Source organism: Pimephales promelas, chromosome 13 (genome assembly GCF_988280905.1).
Source record: "Pimephales promelas chromosome 13, fPimPro1.hap1.1, whole genome shotgun sequence".
In the NCBI taxonomy this organism is placed as follows: Eukaryota; Metazoa; Chordata; class Actinopteri; order Cypriniformes; family Leuciscidae; genus Pimephales; species Pimephales promelas.
The window spans coordinates 19,493,882-19,514,091 of record NC_142781.1 but is presented as its reverse complement, the minus strand read 5'-3'; the positions used below and the strand labels follow the sequence as shown (position 1 = coordinate 19,514,091).

At 36.7% G+C, this 20,210-nt stretch overlaps 1 protein-coding gene, 1 long non-coding RNA gene and 2 other non-coding genes across 4 annotated transcripts; 3 read left to right on the top strand and 1 right to left on the bottom strand.

The window, feature by feature from the left end:
• Nucleotides 1-1,165: 1,165 nt before the first annotated feature.
• usp46 (ubiquitin specific peptidase 46) lies at nt 1,166-15,982 on the bottom strand. Its single transcript, XM_039693037.2, has 9 exons — nt 15,656-15,982; nt 11,413-11,493; nt 9,082-9,295; nt 6,913-7,148; nt 5,639-5,715; nt 5,448-5,531; nt 4,777-4,974; nt 4,355-4,433; nt 1,166-3,844 (listed from the first exon to the last, which is right to left on the bottom strand). Exons 1-9 carry the CDS (start codon nt 15,689-15,691, stop codon nt 3,743-3,745), a joined length of 1,107 nt encoding a protein of 368 aa, XP_039548971.1. The 5' UTR covers nt 15,692-15,982; the 3' UTR covers nt 1,166-3,742.
• A 558-nt stretch (nt 15,983-16,540) lies between these two features.
• Nucleotides 16,541-18,589, top strand: LOC120493304 (uncharacterized). The gene is made up of 5 exons (XR_005625692.2): nt 16,541-16,672; nt 17,011-17,074; nt 17,227-17,297; nt 17,530-17,574; nt 17,832-18,589. It is a non-coding gene; the product is annotated as an uncharacterized LOC120493304 (long non-coding RNA).
• Nucleotides 17,342-17,461, top strand: LOC120494324 (small nucleolar RNA SNORA26). The gene has a single exon (XR_005625841.1). It is a non-coding gene; the product is annotated as a small nucleolar RNA SNORA26 (small nucleolar RNA).
• LOC120494325 (small nucleolar RNA SNORA26) lies at nt 17,624-17,746 on the top strand. The gene has a single exon (XR_005625842.1). It is a non-coding gene; the product is annotated as a small nucleolar RNA SNORA26 (small nucleolar RNA).
• Nucleotides 18,590-20,210: the final 1,621 nt, after the last annotated feature.

The window sequence follows — 20,210 nt, the reverse complement described above, 5'->3', positions numbered from 1 at the left end:
GCGTAAAGGTCTTTGTTTACGCAGTATTTTCAATTTTGATTATATATATATATATATATATATAAAATGGAGGTTTATGGGCTCCACCTCAAAGAGCATGCACAGAGAAGTCAAAATTGAACATGATTTAATGACTCTTAAATGCCTGAGACATGAAACAAGTGGTTTGTGTGAGAAAACGAACAGTATTTATATCATTTTTACCTATTGTAATCACAGTCACGTCCAAGTACTCTGAGGGCGAGGGCGCTTCTGTCTGCGTTGGAAAATCCTGGAAGTGATCTCTCGCGCGTGTACCTCACTCATTGTTTTCATAGAGATTTTAGAAGATTTTTTTTCCCCAACCGTGCAAGAGATCACTTCCGGCGCTTGAATAGACCGAAGCATCTGTGCCCTCAGATCAGTTGGACGTGGCTGTGGTTACAAGAGGTAAAAACGATATAAATACTGTTAGTTTTCTCACACAAACCGCTCATTTCGTGTCTTAGGCCATCAGTGTGTACTTACATTCACGAGTCATTAAATCATGTTTAATTTGGACTTCTCTGTGCATGCTCTTTGAGGTGGACCCCATATACCTCCATTATATGACTGACAGACAAGAACGGTTTGACCTAAAAATAACAAAATTGAGAAAATACTGTGGAAACAAAGACACCTACATCTTTGATGCACTTGAGGTAAGCTAAAACATATCAAAAATTAATTTCAAAGTGAACTATCCACACACACACACACACACATATAAAAACAAAATACATTGACATTCTAGAGAAACCTTACTGTCCCTGACTCACTCTGTCGCAGGTGTTCTTTCATTTAATGTGTGCAAAGACGTCACACATGCCCCATGTGCACACACACAGTTTGTTGCTGTTGATGCATCAGCATTTTAGGCACATAAAGGACTTTCTGTAAACAGGACTTCTCATCACTTGATTTCGATCACTTGGTGAATCTATTATTCACTTTTCACTCCCTCGTCCTGCTGTTTTCTGCCCAAAGCCTTTGGTGTCTTTGTACAAAATTGCCATGTCCTATACTTTTTGTCACAGAAGAGGAAAATAAAAATGTTTGTCAGCCACAAAAAGTAGAATAATCATTAAAATGAACACCGTGATAAAACCCTAACAATTAAAAAAAATCACTGATGAGCCACAGCTGGTAAAGTTGTGTTTCATTTATTGAGGAAAGGAAAATAAACCAAAAGAATCTCAGTCAGGATTCCAGTTCCTATGAGAAACCTTTTTGGTTCTGCTATGATAAAGTGCACTTACAGTTATCACACTTTCCATTAAAGTTTAAGTCATGGTATTTCTCTCTCAGACACACAAACAAACATTGTACATTTCTTTTGCAGACCTAAAAAATACACACATTAAAAGAGGACAAAACAGAGAAGTTTGTTTTTGCATACAAGGTGTGTAACTGTGAAAAGTGTCAGTCTAATAGGTTCTCAATGTATCCAGATGTTCATGTATGTGTGTGTGGGGATTCAATCCACAGTAGTAAGAAGTTACAGTACTTAGTTTAGTCTACTCTACAGAACAAACTTAAAAATGATCCAGGTCTCCATAAGGGACCTGACTGAAATCATAAAATCTCCAACAAACAGTTATCAGCTCGCAATTTCTTCATTTGCAACCATGACTCCCCCATGCGAATAATAGGTCATTTTTAATAGAATAATTTAGTGTTTTAAAAATATAATTTATTTTTATCCAATATGTCTACATAATAGTTATGTACAGTATCATGACACAGAGATATCTCTTTCGTTTTTCAGTTTGAAGGACTGTGAGAGTTTCTTGCCACAATTTTGGCACATTTCTGTTCATTTTGATCCCTAACGAACAAAAAGAACAGGCAATGGGACAAGAAACATGGTCTTAGTACCACTAAATCATCTTCAAACAACCACATATGCTCCTCTTTTTGAGAAACAGCATTCTGCTAGTGTCACTGGGGAACTCGTATGAAAAATCAACCGCCCAAATGATCACTCAGCATCTGTCGAGCATCGGGAAACAACAGGGCAAGCACAAACACTGCATAGTTAACCTCACATTGGGTTTTTACAGTGTTCATTCAACTATATTGCATGTAGTGTGGAATTAACATATAATTACATATAAAAATGATCTTTGAGGAGTGTGAAAATACAAGTACCACAGACTTAGAATGGGCTCTAGAACACGTGAAGCAATTGATCAATCTAGATAACCTTTTTTTCCTAATCACTTATTCTACTTTTACACTGAATGAACTTTGAACGGACTGAAAAAGGCAAATCTTGTATTTTAGTTGTGGACTGCTTTTGCTCAGAGAACCATCTTGTAGTATTTTTGAGAGAATAAAACAGTAAATGGCAATAAAACATTATTCTAAATAAAACAAAAACATTAAAAAGCTATACACTGAAGAAACGGGAGTACCGATTTGTTGTTAGTGTTTCTGTGAGCTTAGTTTTTTAAAGTAGAAATGTCGGTGTAAAACGAGCGTGGAATGTTCACCTTGTCCTTGTATTGCACCTTGTTTCCCTTTGGTGACTTTTTCCCGAGTCACTCTCTCCCATTTATACTGTATACAAAATTAAGGATTATCAGTACATTTCCCTACTGTCTTCGATAACGTTTCCCATTTATTCAAAGACATATGCTCTTATACGTATATTAAATAGTAAAAGCCCTCTCAAACAAAATGCCACTCACCACAAAGTTGAAATAATTGTGCGCATTGTCTTATCGTAACAGCGACGTCATGTCATATCAGATGCTTCGATAAGAGCTAAAGCTGAACTTAACAGATCGCAATGAAATAATTTCAAGGCTGCTTCTGTTGCATTTCATCTCTGTAGCCCAGACTTTCATGTATTATCACCTCAAAGTAATGATAAAATAAAATGCCACGTCATCCAACTTCTAATAAATGACCAGGGACCAAGTTGCAACATCTATTTAGGAGAAAATAAGATGGAGTCAAATCATGGATTCAACCAAACTGAAGAATCTAAACCAGGAATTAAATCTATGTAAGGCCATTACCTACAACGGAAGTTAGGTAACAACAGTGTTCGATAAGAATGCAAGGGAGACAAAAGCAGCATTTCAGCCTTGCAATTCTGCCCTTTTTTTTGTTACTGGAAGAGATGTCAACAGGACAACTTTTGAAAACTCTCTTGGTAACAAGACTGCAACTATTTATGGATGAACAGCAAAGTCACTTCAGAGCAGCCTTTCTGTATTTACCGTCTAAATGTACACACGCACACGCACACACACACACGCACTCATGTAACAGACTGCTCAGAATCATAATCCCACAACATGGTGAAATCCACAGAGTACCAGGACTCATTGCTCAGTTTGTAGCTTTTTGATTCCTTCAAGTTTTTACAAGTATTGTAGTATATGTTGTGATTTTTTCATTGTGTTGCTTTTGTGTTACTTATTGTTGTTTTTGTTAATAAAGTGCCTTCCAGATGCAGGTGACTGACTTGCAGGGTCAGATTTGAAGATGTGTTTTATTCCCCCAGTGTGCAGCGAGTTTGGGAGAAAGGGACTTCTGGGAAATGTCATATTGGCAAATGGGACTACAGAGGGCTTTTGGCACTCAGTCTCAGCTGGAGACCCTGAGTATGAGATGAGGAAAAGGAGAAGGATGTGGAAAAGTACCGGTAGTGGACGTCATCTTCATGTATACCCTTCCTTTTGATTTCTTCTCGTGTCCCCCCTCTGCTCTTTCATTCTCTGGACTGATAGAACAGGATGTATCCCGACTCAGAGTTCTTGGAAATGTCAGAGGTCAAACCGTAAAACTCCTCTATCGCCTGTGCATCAATTTTCTGTGGATTTGAATAGAGAACAATATGGTGAGAGAGAGCAGGAAAGAGGAAAGTTATATTCTGCATGCATTTGGGTTTATATTTTGTTTGCATGGGTTAGGTAAATTTAGGTTTTTGCAAATACAATGACACTGGTAGTGACGATTCTGTCTGACTGACCAATCAGTAGTCTGCAGTGTGTTCACGTCAAATTTTAGTATCGGTACGGTACACTTGGAACCTCAAGAGGTGGTACCATTTAAAGTGAGCCGTACCGTACTGTACCATACCATGCAGTGGAAAAGCCGCACAAGTGAACCGCACCAAACCATGCTGTACCGTACCATGCAGTGCAAAAGCGCCATTATGTTCACTAAGGCTCTATTTATTTGATTAAACATACAGTAAAAACATACTTTTTCATAATTCAATAATAGAATTTCTATTTTAATGTAAATGTAATTTATTCAACTGCCCCTCAAAATTCCTGTGCATATCTATGTATACTGTATATAAAAAGAAAGTGCATACCTCCACAATGTCATCATCAAATAGCAGCCAGAAGCCGTGGCTCTTCACGATGCTGATGTAATGCCCTCTGTTTGGGCCACTAATACAAAGAGTTACAGAGGCAGTGTTTACATTTTTCAAGAAAATCAAATCATATTTTAAATATTTAGAAATTGAATATTTTTTCAATATTTTAGACATAAAACACAAAATTCAAGTCTAAATTCATATATATATATATATATATATATATATATATATATATATATTTACATTTAACTTATCATAATTCTTGATGAAAAATCATTATGATTATAGTGTACTTTCAGACTACAATAAATATGCAAATATTCTGCATATAATGTCATTATTTATCAAATATGACTGTGTTAAGAGAGTCTGTTTCATATGTTGCAGATGTGCATGTTTGACAGTTCTCGTACCTGCCACAGTGGACCACCACAGCGACAAGGTCATACATGCGGTCGAGGTTGACAGCGTCTACAGAGGTGTTGAAGAGGCGGAGCTCCAGTGGAAAGACCACACGATAGCTCAGTTTAGTGTACCGATGCAGCTGCTCCATGTACTTAAAGCGCTTCAGATGAAGAGCCAAGATCATGGGCAGCTTCTTCACACGCATACTGCAACACATACAAACCCAATCACAAAACAAACCAAAAACACATCACAATTTTGCACATATAATTTTCAGATCACGAAAATAAATTATCCTTTTTTTGTCAAAAAATGTCTACACTTGTGACAGTCTGATCAAATAATGTTAAAATCATATCTAATAATCATGTGCACAGTAAACATACTGCTAAAATACTATGGAGTAACTAAATTATTCACTAATTTTTTCTGTATTTAAGCTTACTGAGTCCTTTGGTAAACTAGACAGATTTTGGGGAAAATCTGCAACGTAATTTGCAATACGGTTGATTCACATTATTTCATTAGCAAATCAGGAGATATGCTGCAATGTTAACACTCAAATTTACACCATTAGCATGAGTAGTGAATCCCTCCACATGTAAAGTATAGTAGTACGTCATTCTGAACAATAGTTATACGCCCTGCCACATCATATCAACACAACGCTGACGCTCACCGTTTCTGTGCCTCTTGTTTGCTACAGCACATCTCACAGTAGTATTTATACTCACTGCACAGGGTCTCTGTATTACTGAAGTCCCTGTAAACAAAACACACATCTACTAAAAAGCATGAACAGTGGAAAAGAACTGGTTGTGTCCATCAGCATGTGTGATTACTGTTATGTCATTGTGCGTGTATGCTTACCTGAGACAGTGTGTTATTGAAGTGTTCTGCTCAACATCTACAGACAAATCCAAAAAGTCTTCATCCTTGCTACTGACCTGTAGAAATGCAAGCCACAAGTCAGCTACATATTGAGGAACAAGAGAAAACACATCTATGGAAAACAGGAAGCAATTGAGGTGTGTGAGCTGGCTAAATTAACATCATTTTTATTCATATCTTTCACATCTACTGCAGTCAGATTAACCGTGGTCACTCTTAAAAACACAACTCACATGGCTGTGCACTCGTAATGACAAATCAAGGATGTTAAGAGGCTAAAAGCAGGTCTAGAGCATGCCCCATTGAAGTCAACAGGGTGCGGATTAAAAAAAAAAAAGATGATAACACGGACACGGTGTAGGCAACACCAATTTGTGTCGTTTTTGTCTGTACTGACAGCACTTCAAATGTACAAAAAATTAGGAGTTCTCCTTTAAGGTGAATAGGCTGAACTCTGCTGACCCGATTGTCTCCTGTTGTCTTGCACTTATTGCAGAAGATGTGAGCGAGGGTATTTTAAAGCACTGGCATGTGATGGCGTGATAGCACTGCCGAGTCGAGTGGCAGTGTTAATGAGAAGAAAAAGTAGGTTAACCAACAGAGAACAGTTTCTTTCCTCAGAGCGAATGTCGTTGTATAAGACCACTCACAATGATTTTGCAAAATAACCAAAGAGTTCTTCTAAGGCTGTCAAAAAAGAAGAGTAATCTGATGTTTTTTGAAAAACAAAATACAGCTTTGCTCATACATTTGCATATCCCTTTTAGAATTGAAATGTTTTGCATTTTTAAATCATTTTAGCATATTTTATATGAAGTGCATTTATGTACAGTGGTATTGCCTGAAGAAGCTGCATATCAGATATTAGTATACATTTCACAAAACTTAATTATAAACAAATTATCTAGAAAAATATTATTTATATTGCTTACAGCCTTCGGTGATGTTTTGCATTAATTAATATGGTACAATATTTATTTCTTGTGGAATACATAGAAACATCTGTAAAATAGCTCCATCAGCTGTATTAAATAAAACAATAAAATATAAACTAATACATATTTATGAGATCCCTCTTATTATTATTTTTAATTTATATATATATATATATATATATATATATATATATATATGTATATTTCTAAACGTTGGAGATTCTGCCAGGGTTATGTAAACTTTTTTGCAGAACTGCACTTCAACAACATTTGCATCTGTGTATGAAGCAAACACTTCAGGTAACATAGTACTCATACCGTCTCACAGTTGAGACAGCGCGTCTCATTGGTCAGCGTGCCCTGGAAGATATCGTGAACCCAAGTGGGCTCGGTCTTGTTCTGTTCTGGCTCGGTGTCCGTGGCGATGCCGTTGTTCTTCAGCCGTCCATTCTGTTTCTCCTGTTTCTTCTCCTCTTGCAAGATGTCAGCCACAGTGTTTAGCAGGTAGTTCAGGAACTCGTGGGCATCCTGCTGCATGTAGTTATCAAACAGGTCTATAGGAAAAGCCAGAAAATGTAACATAAGATATCAATCCATATCAGTTTACTTCGTGGATATTTTGGTGGCATCCCCAGGGGACTATTTTCTATGTAAAGAAAGAAAAAAAAATCGACTTTCCAATGCATGTTTTTGATATTAATGTGAAAAATTAATATATGCATACATTTCATAAAAACCAAAAAAAGGTTGTAAGTTAATTAAAATTTCATAACTAGATCTTCCAGGGAATGCACGTCCACCACAGAGAACCAACCACCTCTCTGGTGATGTATGTCTTCTCCAATTATTTTGTCCTCTTAAACCCAACCCTTTCTTACAATGGACTGCAAGGTCACATTCAGATCTGCCTCCATCCAATCCACATTCCATGGATAGAACCAAATCAGTGGCCTACTTTTTCCCCCCCTTTTTCCATCATCTGCTACATCACAGTTCGTAAGAAAATACTGGTCACTACATTTGTTTCCTTGCAACTTCTCAAGTAGATCAATCTACTTAAATGGGAAAAAAAATATATCGTTTAAATCTCCAAAAGTTTGTTTACAAGATTATGTTTCAATAGCATATTTCAAATCAGAACCAGATACCATCTGACAACAATTGCCTGTTCCAGTTAAAAAAAACTGTAAAAAGATGATTGACTCTTGAAACAGAAAGGTGAAGGTCGCATTTTGGACGTGGTGTGATCACATGAACTGAGAGGAACTCTATGGTCACACATTTGAGCACAATGTCAGTACATGCCATAGCATGTGCAATCATATACCTAACTATCTGTGAGTGTGTGTAGCTGGTGAAGTGACGTCTCTCTGATAGAGGTCTGTATTGTTAATTCATAGAGAGGGCCTTTTCTGGAATGAGACAGAAGAACAAATCCTCTTTTATTCTACATATTATCCCTCCCTCCCCTCTCCCTCAAAACACACACACACCTGATCTGTTACACCTGCCTCTCATTCAGCATATCACACAGAGGCTTACTGTCAGTCCACAGATTTGATTTTTCACATAGTCCCCTCACTGAACGCCAGCAACAGCTCTATTAGTTGCTAAAAATCATGGTAACCATCAGAAACTTTATAATGGATACACAAGCAGATCTAAAATTTCTCATAAACATGTTTTTCTGCAAATATTAACAATACCAAAGTGTATATGAGGATATTTTAGCAGTTATGTGGGATTCTGGCTTGACAACAGATGGCTTAGTCATAGTAGACAGTAGACACCATATTTATCTTGATGTGAAAGACAACAGGGACAGTACATTCTGTTCAATATGTCTTTCTTTTGTGAATGTGTCGATCATTCAGTCAACACTGGAAATATGTTGTTTCACGAATTTCCAGGGATGCAAAATTAGATGGATAGAGCCAAATATGGCATCTATTCTGATTAAGTTCACATAGATCACAGTTCAAATGATGAAGATGTTGTGCTATTCATTTAGGAAAGCTGTTTTGGTTGCAGCTGAAGCTTCTTGATTCTTTTCAAGGCGGTCTATACCTGGAAAGAGCAATCCATTACCATTCATCTCAATGGAAGCTGCTCAAAGCAAGTGTGTGATTTCAAAATTTGACTATTTGTTTATGAGCATTGAGCACTCAGTTGCAGAAATAGGTTTTGAGTCAATCACCTTAGCAGTAAATGCATTACGATTTATAATTTAAAGAATTAGGGGCCTATGATTTGCAAGACGCAGAAAACGTGGACATTTCATATATAGACAGAATCCAGAAAAATTAAAATGGAAAACACAAAATATTGGAAAAAAGTAAATCATTCACTAGTGACTGCACATGTGTGTGTAAAAATAATATAATATTATATGTTGCGATTTCACATCTACTTTTAAATGAATGTCAATGGAGAAAGATGCTTTTGTCTTTATAATGCTTTCGTCTTCCTCAAACCTCGACCCCTCACCGTTCTCCTTCCGCAGACGTGAGATGAACTTCTTGGGGGGGATCACGCCCACCTTCTTCTTCTGCGTGGCGATGCTGTGAAAGAGGTCGGCCAGACAGGTGAGAAGGTTCTCCTTTTTCTTCTGCTGGACTTTATACGCCAACACATTCTCCCTGAACGGCCGGCAGAAATACAGAGCCTGCAACACTGAGTTACAGTAACATGTGTTCCCAAACTAGAGAAAAAGACACAGAGAGAGGAATACATTTAGGTTGAGCCAATCAATTCTTGAGCGGGAAACAAACAAAGAACACTTTGGACGCAATTAAATCTGATCTGTGAAACTGAGAGATAAAATCAGGAACAGTCTCTGCTGCTGGAGGTGCACCAGGGAAGAAGAATGCATGGGTTAAACAAATGTGGATCTAGATGAGACAATTACAATCAAGAAAGACTCCCTGCTCACCGCTAAAAGCAAATCAAAGAGCTGAAAAAATGAATGGTGGAACCAAATGCTTTTAAAAACATGACCTGCATGGGCTGACAGAGCAGCACTTGCTGTTACTGTGACAACAGAGCATTGTTTCCCAACCATAGGGCTTTTTCCTTCCGCGCACACTGACAATGATGTGGTTTTAGGGGCTTTTTGGCACTTTTATTGACAGTGAAAGCAGAGTTATGACAGAAAATAATAGGAAGAAGAGGGTCAGAATCATGTCATGAGTGCTCGGAAGTGACAGCAATGAATGATCATGAGAACACAATAATAAACAAAAAACGTTTTCACACCAATCCAAATTTAGTAATTATTTGGAAATGAGCTAAACCTCAAAAATGTGTTTAACTTGACACATTTTTAGTGGCAGATTAATATTTTACAATGCAACTACTTTTCTTTGCTTGTGTCAGTGCAAACTCTCTTTTGGCATTAAAAAATTCTGTCAGGATTAACTAAAGACACGCTGTGAAATAATTTTGCAGCTGATCTTATTGCATATGCATTTGTAGGAGTTTACATTTCAGACGAAAAATGTATGGGAGGGGAGTATTTAAATGAATCATGCAAGGTGATTTACCAAGGTTTGCGCTGGTCAATTTAATATTTTTTTACACCATACTAACAAAAAAAGCATGTCTTAAACCAGACGCTAATTTACGTTGCCCTTGGTAGGTACTAGGTGAGGAGCTGTTCGATAAGTCCCAGTCTTTCTAAATAGTGACATATTTAAAAGTTTTTCCTGTGAAAAAAATTTAATCATGCCTTGAAATAGCTTCATTTAGTATACGCGGATCCACAAATATGCAAATTAGCCCCACTTCCACTCACTCACACCAACTCAGAGATCCACTCAGCCGGACACATAACTAAAAAAATTATCTGTCAGTGGAGAAAGGCATGTAGTTCATTATACATCAGCTATATTGCTAAATCTACCCAATTTTTCATATCAACAGAAAAATAAACTGGGATAACCTGGCTTCTCTTGAGACTTCACCGCTTCAGAGTGGTCACAGTTAATGATAAGCTAAAGCCAGCACGTCAGAAACATCAGCGATTTGTTTTTTTGACCACTGCATGCCATTTGAAGGAGTTTTAAAATATTCAGCAATGGTGTTGACTTATAAATTTGAACATGGATACAGCATTAAACACTTTAAGTGAAATTAAAGCAGTTCCTTTCTTTGGCAATTCTCATTAGATCAGGGTGACAACTTTCCTTCTAATCTAAAAAAAAGGAACAATAATAATAACTGTGACCTATTTTTTTGTGGATCTCCTTCTAGTCCCAATAAATTAATGGCAAGAAAAATAATAACTCTGTGACCTGATTTCTATGGATCTCCTTACTAAATTTACTGTTCTGCCAAAACAAGAGGCAGCATGACCTGAAAGATTCAGCTTCAAGGCCGGACAGTTATGTTCATTAATCATACCAGCTGCGCTAATGGCAGAAGGAATAAATACTACGTTGTCAAGCTGCCCTGCTCTGCAGTGAAAATCACATGCTAATGTATTTTGCAGAAGAGTACAAACAAACTGCTCCCTTCTCTTAAAAATAACAAAAAAGAGGATTGCAAAGGTTGTGAACTGTGCTTTTTCAACAGTTTAACACTTAAGCCGGTTGTTTTGCCTCAATGTTGTTGTGTCCCCCAAATTAACAAGTAATATCAAGCAACACAACATGGCATAATAAACGCACACACATGAGAAAGGCTGTTCACTCTTAACAAATATGCAAAAAGTTACCATATGTATATTTTTTGCTTCCTAACCAGGTTTTCACAACAATGGCTCACATGTGAAGCCATGTGTTTGTTTTAGGGTTAGTATGGCACTGGTATGATACTTACGTTGACCAATCCAAAGTAGTGTTCATTAATGGGAAACTGCTCTGGACCAATGTCTTTCTCCAGAGCAGAGGCATTGGTGCCCTAAAATGACAGAAAGAGAGAAGGAAAAAAGTAAAATATCTGTTAATTATATTGAACATTCATTCTCATTTAGAATTTTGAAAACACTCACAGCTATAATTACATTTTTATTTTTCTCTAAATGCCAACACATTACATATTCCTTGCATTAAGCAACCAAAAATGGAAATATTAGGAGCAAATTCACAATGTGCCTTCACATTTTTATGACAGAGGGAGTTTAAAAGGTAGCTAGAGAATGACTCACCTTGTATGTGATGTTGCAAGTGGCACAATGACCTGTTTTGCTAAATATGTTTATTTTTACACATAAGACATAATTATGGCTGGTAAGCTTTGTCAATTCACTCAGCATTGGCAAAGTGTGGCACACATTATTTTAGTATCATTTATATACTACTATAACTTTTATTTATTTTCATTTTAAATGTAGTTTAAGTTTAGCCATTTTATTTTGGTTATATTATATCATTCAAAAATGCAGTAATGTATTTGACTTTAATCCAGTTACCTTCCATTCAAACTGGTAACAGAGCTACACAATGCCTCATAATGGATAGAACAACTAAGCAGGAAGTGATGTTGGATAAGAATCCATGAATCAATAACAAGCTCAGAGCAAATGTTTTCTCTTCTAGTAAAACTGAAACCAGTGACGGACTAGTTTTAAAAAGCGGATTCCATGTTATATCATCCCTTTACATTTTTTTCCCCAAAGAACTGTACACAATACCGTTCAAAATTTTGGGGTCAGTAAAATTTTGGTTTCATACTTTCATCATGTTATTTACTAAGGATGCATTAAATTGCTCAAAAGTGACAGTAAAAACAATTATGCGAATTAGAGCACCACTTGTTTTAGAATGGTTTCAGAAGGATCACGTGACACTGAATACTCCACTTTTTTAGGGATACTCCACTTTTTTGGGAAATAGGCTCATTTTAGAACTCCCCCAGAGTTAAACAGTTGAGTTTTACCGTTTCCGAATCCATTCAGCCGATTTTCTGATATTTAGAAGAATAGCAGTAACCAGTCAGTTTCTGGTCTCACTGACTACCAGTCAATGAGACCAGAAACTGCCTGGTTACTGATATTCTTCTGAAATTCAGTTTTGCTTTACAGAAATAAATTACATAGATTAAAATAGAAACCCATTATTTTAAATTATATTATTTTACATTCACAATTTTTCTGTTTTCACTATTTTTTTTTGGTCGAATAAGCACAGCCATGGCGAGCTTGGTTCCATTAAACAAATATTACTAACCCTAAACTTTAGAACAGTATTGTAAATGGCTGCCCTTTTACGCAACATATCTCTGGATGACTCTGAATGAGCAGATCAGGTAATAACTACACACCATAATTGGATCCAGACATCAAAGTCATAAATCAGTAAAGTCAAGACCATGACTGACAGTTGAAAGATGGGAAAAAGCCCCTCTCTATATCTGTGCATTGTCTAGTGTAAGAGTTATTAACCTGACTGAGACAGCATCCTTTTATCTGTAGGAAATATGAATCCGCAAAGTCCTTCATTTCCAGCACTAATAGATCTTTATTGCCTATTGAAATATAAATACTACATTGTGCAAGATATTTTTTGCCAACATTTGACTTTAAATAGGGGTCATTTTCTCATTGTCTACACACAATTGTCAGCTAGGCCAAGCCATCTTATGTTTCTGCTTTAACGCAAGCCCACACAAACATATAAGGCAATATAGCCTATTGCCAGAAGCATGAATAGAGTGGTGCAGGCATGACAGACACTTTGTTTTCTTTTTTGAATGGGGTTTGGGTTAAATGGCTGAAATAAGGTCTGTGGTGAACACAAGCTCAAGACACTTTCATGTTTTATTCACCGACATAAAATACATCAATATTACCCCACTACACACAATTTTTCTAAGCGGTTACATGTTTTGAAAAAGGCGGTTGCTAACAAGTGGCTAAATGGAGAGTAAATGTCATCACAGCGAACAGTTAAACTCAGTTCACCTTTACAGCCTTGTTAATTTTGATCTTATAAACTATTCTAACTCAGGCGTTTTGGGAAAATGTTTTTAGAAAAAAAAAAATTGTCGGAAGCTTAGTGACGTTGAATTCGTGGGACCGTAGTTTGTTTGCAGCCTATAGGCTTCAAAATTCATAAAAATTGTGTTCATCTGTGATTTTCTAGATGGACAAAACATGCAAGTTTTATAAACTTTATTGTTCAAAGAGTTGTTTTTAGCGGTAATCCAAAAGCCTATATGGGAAAATCCTATTGGGTTTCTGTCAAGGGAACCAGCGTGATGCTAACTGCTGGTTAGTCTACAAAGTGATGTCATACCTGCACCACTCTATGGACTCATGTTTTCAAACTGAAGGACAGGTCTGTGGTTGTGCTGCACACCAAACACACACTAATTGAGGTCATTTAAGCAGGAAAGAACATGGAAGATATAAAGAAGAACATTTCATTAGCTTGCCTTGTATCCATGGTCAATGAGCCACTACAAGACGAGGCCCCAAACACATGCCGATGAACAAATGAACCCTGTCCATCCATTAGTTACATAACTGGCACTAAACAGCAGTCAGACGTTAAGTCTGAGCCCCCTCATGCTGGAAATAATTCACTCTTCAGGTTCCTAACCACATCTAGCGCTGGCTGATTCAGCACCTGCAATTATCTAAGGATGAACAACTGACGTGGTTAGAGGTTCAGGCCAGTTTCAGACAATGAAATAATATACTCACATTAGCCTTCTTAAATCCCTTTTTAAAAATGGATCTATTGGATGATTAGTGAGATCAAATAAAACACAAATATTAAATGAACATTCTATTCTATTTTAAAGCCTTAACTGCAGAACATAAGGAAACTGCAAGGACACATCTAGATCTTTCTTTTCTCAAAATCATTTAGCCTACTAAATGTAAGTAGCCTACTTTTTGAACCAGTAAAAGATCCTTAACTTTGAAAACTAATTTAACATTCCTATGGTAAATTGCAATTCGTATACTCTTTGCAATTCTTTCTTCACAGAAAACTTCTAAAGTGAGCATAATCTGTCGTAAGCTTGAAGTGTCAAGTCACACGGACAGCACCAATCAAAACCGGAGGAAATAATCCATAATTTATCTGCCTTATTAATATAATTTTCTTATCTGGATTTCAGCAGTGGCATGTAACACAGCCACTTTGGTACAATTCAATTGTAGTCCTTGAAAGGCCCTTGAAATAGAAACTAAATACAGTGTAGTGTTGTCAAAAATATAGATTCTCTCAGAGTCAGTACATAATTGAGCTATTTACACTAAATATAATATAATAATACACTAAACATAATGTCAAAATGCCGTTCTTGACGAGTATTCACATAAACAGTCGGATATGTTTTAAGTGAATGTAAACAGTTGAAAGAAAACGCATGTGTAACAGTATAATGGATCTGTGTGTCAGGTCTTGTTAATATAACAAAATATCTATATGGCAGGTTTCCCCCATGGTATTAGTCATATTCTCAATCCCTTGATGCTGTTCCAGCGGTTAACTGCACAAAAGTTATATCATATAGTTTCAGAAGTAAATATCGGCTACTTTTATGGTGCCATTTGAACTTTTCTGAATTTTGAAAGTGCAGTATCTATTTATTCTAACTGCATAGAACGAAGTGACCTGTACATTACAAAAAAAAAAAAAAAAAAAAAAAAAAAAAACATTTTGGTGGAACTGTTCTTTTAAGATCAGCTCGTTAAAACGCAATCATCTTTCAACACGTTTTTAGCCTAATTTGTTTGGCATTACAGCAATACAAAGAGAGTACATGTCTATGCAAAGCACACAGCAACTCATTTATTTTTTGGAAACAAAAATTATAGATAACGTTACCTATTAAAAACAGACAGATAAAAACACAGATACTTATCAAAATATAAAGGTGGCATCACTGATACTGCTGTTTTACTTAAGACATTTTGACTGCATTTTCTTACACTTTCAGTTCATTATTTAAGCATGTAAATATTTCTAGTTACGATAGATGGGTTCATAACAGCGGTGATATATGCATACATCAGCTCATAAATGAGGTCATGCACCTGATTGTGAGGAAAGCCATTCAACCATCATCATTACGTAAGAGCTAGCCAGCGCAGTATCCACTCACTTACCATATTACAAATGGAGGCGATGTTTCTGACAGTCATTTAGTTTATAAGGTGCCCCTCGTTGCCATCTTTATGAATTAAACATGATAGTAACAGCAGTACACTGACAGGCCAAGCTGCAATCCCAACCGAGGACAGCAATCAGTGACCATTCAATTCCCGCTGCTCATGCAAAGTGCAAACAAAGCGAGAGATACACGTCTACGGCTATTTGTTTTCTTCATAGTCACTGCAACTAAGAATAAAAATACAGAATATATTTATTGTAAACATCTTTGCCAGTTGTACGTACTAAGCGAAACATACACATCCTGGATTAGCGATCAAACCCCGCCCACTGAGACGCGATTGGTGCATTTGTTGTATACGACATGAAACGCTGCTCAGTTGATTGACAGGTCGATTTACCAATGAATATCGAAAACATTCGTTCGAACTTTCGTTGTGGCCAATAGAATTAGGATTAGATATAGTGCGGGTTGTCCCACAGTTCACAGTTTACTGTACGTTACACATTCAAAATCTATAATGAATTATGAAGAAACTATAAAGCTAAATTATAAATTTCTCCCAAACGACAACATGGGGTACTCTTGTACATCACATACACTGATGATAGAAACAAAAATCAGGCGTAATAGTTTAAATGCGAATGTATAAAAAGGGAGTTTCTCATATACCCTGAGCAATTCAAATTAACTGTTTGTGAATATGACCCTGTTGTTTTAAAAACGGTCTCATTTACCCAGCTAACTGTCATTCATTAACTTTAGATGTTTGATTCGTGAATTATAGTTCTTTTGAGTCGGATCTTTTCCCAAAACCATTCTGAACCATTTGTTCCCCAATCGGACCGATTCGTCCGAGCTTTTCTCGGAATCGTTTTGTCTTTACGAACTGAATCGTTGAAATGAAATGAAATGGAGGCGGTCTCTTTAAATGTCCCATAATTCCACACAGCAGTCACATGTGCTCATTTCGCAGAGAGTTCACTCAGGAACGGACGCAACATGGGCGCTGGTAAGTGTTTGTATTCACAGAGATATTTGTTGTAGGATACTTCTTTTCTTATGTATGTCTGTTTCATTTTACATTTACATGTAAAGTGTGCTGCAAATAGTCTGTTTACTTGAGCAGTTTCAATTAGATTAATTTAGCATCGAAATGCACAGAAAAGAGAAATAGGTTGCAGAAAAAAGGGAAAGGCTCAATAAAACATGTTGTACATCTTGATATTAAATCACGATCATAACGTGGAAGTGTTAAGTTGATGTGCGGAGGCCACGTGTGACTTGGAGGACGCACGTGGTGGATGTGCGGCCTGTCTCGCGCTGAAGCATGTTTTCTTTCTTTTATAGTTTGCCTTTCTGAACCCCCTGACTGAAGAGAAACGTGCAAGTTTCGATGATGTTCACTATAACGGTAAGGAAGCATTTCTCAACGTTTAAGGTAATGTCCTCACCTCAGTGACAAACTAAAGGGGATAAATGTTCTCTTATTACTCAAGATCTTGATCAAGGGAAGCTCTGCTCTAGAACATAATTGATCCTTTTTTCTTCAATCCTCATGTCTAGGCCCCTATATCGGTTTGGCCCTGAGCCGAGGCCACACTCGTGCTGAAGAATCCTTCACTAAAAATGCTTTGGTAAGTGATAAGTTACCTGTTTTTCTAGTTTTTGGCCCCTTTTATTGCACACTCAAGTCCTGCATGTCTTGAGTGATCAACACGGAGGGGTAGAGGAATTCTCTCAAAAACCTGAAGTATTGGCTTAATATTCCTTGCTTCGGATCCTGTCGGGAGAAACAATTTTTGTAGTAGTTAGTGGTCTTAATTTTGTGGTAGGATACCTGCTCATCTGTCTGCATTTATTTTGCAGCTAATACATCACGAAGGCCGAAAACAGAAGAGCCACAGTCATTAGGTGAGTAATTATACAACCAGTTTGAAATACTGATGTTCCCTCCTTTGCTTTGCCCTCTGGAGGCTGTCGGTGTCTCTAGTGGCCATAATAGGGGGGTATAGTAAGCTACTCTTGCTAAAACCTAGGTCAGAGGTCACATCTCTGTGCCTGGATCCTGTCGCAAGAAACATGTATATCAGGATTCAATGTTATATTCAGTAGTGTAATCAGATTTATTTTGATTTCAGTGAAATAAGGTTTTTTCTTTTTCTCAACAGATCCCATTGATGGCTTCACTCCTGGGGCATGTGTGTCTAGTGATTGTGGTGGCATGTTCCTCAGTGATGCAGTATGAGTGGAGCTAATGTTATCACTGTGTTTGGAGCATACCTGAAATGAGTGGTGGCATTACTATTGTAAACCATGTGTTTATATATAAATGTATAGTTTGTAAATAAAGAGGCTGACTTTAGCTTTTGTGTTTTTGTTCTAACATCAAGTCCTGAATGATGTTCCCCTCAGGGAGAAAAGTAATATTAGTGACTATGATTAAGCTGTATTTGGGTTTCCATTTTCTTAGAAACCTTTGCAAATTTCAGCAGTTTACACTGGGTACACTGATTTTAGCCATCTAAGACAAATTGTGTGACTCCTAAAATAAATTCCTCTTCTCGCAAAAATCTGAGTTTGTAAGTTTGACATGCTTGATTAATGGCCATTGTGATCAAGTTTTACCTCCTGTGAAACTGGCAGGGTCAAGATTTGATTTAGTCCTGCATGTAATGCAGCTTACATTCACATAATGTATTATTGATTGATGGGAAAAACTGACTCTTGTGTGCATGCTATTTATGTCTTCACTGTTGTACAGTCTGACATTAATAATTGATTTTACAGTGTGACATGTTTGTACAGTGACAAAGTACTTTAAATTGCACAGCTTAGGCAGGAAATGTTTAAAAGGGTGGAGGTTTAGCTATTGATGTTAGTCTTCTAGATGGGAGCTGTGAATAAAGTTTTTGTTCGGAATGATTCACTTTTTGTCTCCATACAATTATGACATTGCAGTATTAAATGTTGAAATTCAAAGGAAGTTTACCAGAATTTAAAATGAATTTAACAACTTAAATATTAACATTCAAGTGATGCTGCAAGGTAACAAAATTCAATTAAAACCTATTAATATTATTATAAATTATATAGCCTGAACAATTTGCAAAAATATTAATATGTTTGGTTTCTGCATTTGAGTTTAGGATTTCATGCTGCTTGCATAAGTAATTTAAAACCATTCAAAACCTGCAGTTTGTGGTCTTCACAAATCATATTTATCATCATTGGACATAAATATGTAATATAATCTGCGACATAATTTCCTTTAACTTTACATTTTTTTGGAATGAAGGTGTCACTTTGTATTGGCATCTTGCTGATTTACAGCAAAGGATACTGTTAGCATTGTTTTCCCCTGCTGTCTGTGGCCATCAGAACAGACCTGCAATCATTTTTGGATCATGACCCACCAGTTGAGGAGCCACTACTGAAATAGATAATGATGTAAGTTTTAATGCAGATGTAACAATAACAGGATTTATGTGATTACAGCACCTGATAAGGGGCTAAAATTAATTGTGAACTCTTGCTGAACTAACAAACAAAGAGCCTCAGAGCAGCACAACCGCTTACTTTTACCACACATGGAAAGTACCTGTCACTTGTACAACACAGAGCTCTGACACATTGCCATATAGGTCTTTCTCCTCAGTGCAGTGTCCTACTCTTGTTTTATAGCAGTGGTTCTCAACCAGGGGGTCTCTAGATGACTACAAATTAGTTCAAATATGAAGAAACAAGCATGAAAATCAGCTAAGACAATTAAAAAAAAAAAAAAAAAAGAATTAAAAAAGGTAGCAATTGCTTACAAATCAGCAGCACAGAAATATACTCAACTGGTGAATATATATTTATGTATTTAGCTTTTTTTTTTCTTTCTGGAAATTATATTTTGGGAATAAAATGTCTCTTTTGCCTGGCTAATTTCTTCACTCGCATTTGATAAATTATAAATACACAATAAAAATGTTTTATAAGCTATTAACTCCACAAAATAATTTAAGCAATTTTAACTTTTTTTTATATAAATCGTCAACGCATTCTCACCCCAAGGCGTCACCTTTGACCATGCTTCAATATTTGACGTTTTAGGCGCCCTTTAGCGTCACTTACATGACGCGATCCTACGGCGTCATCTAACTGACGCTAAAGGAAAGCGTCAGTTAGAGGACGCGGTTAGGTTTAGGTGTGGGGTGGGGGTAGGGTACACGCGATCCTAGGGCGTCATCTAACTGACGCTAAAGGGCGCCTAAAGCGTCAGATATTGAAGCATGTCCAAATGCTTCCCAAGGCGTCAGTTAGGTGACGCCTTGGGAGTGAGAATGGGCTGAAATCGTACAAGATTTTCATACGGGTATTGTTCAAAATTCATGCATAACATTGATGAAAAGTTTCACATAGTAAGTATTAAAATGGAGTGCAATATATTTTTATTACGATCCATATTTACGGTGGATGTTCACATTTTAAAACAAAAAAAATAACTGTAAATAACTGTAAAGTAGCGAAATTAAATGATAAAACCACGACAAAATCCATTGTAA

What these genes read in the sequence shown, in the direction of transcription:
- usp46 (XM_039693037.2), bottom strand. Translation starts at nt 15,691, where the DNA reads ATGACTGTCAGAAACATCGCCTCCATTTGTAATATG. An exon ending in GCTGTCTCAACTGTGAGACG is followed by an intron (nt 5,716 to 6,912) that starts GTATGAGTACTA and finishes GCATTTCTACAG; the next exon opens with GTCAGTAGCAAGGATGAAGA. An exon ending in GTGGTGGTCCACTGTGGCAG is followed by an intron (nt 4,434 to 4,776) that starts GTACGAGAACTG and finishes TCTTTGTATTAG; the next exon opens with TGGCCCAAACAGAGGGCATT.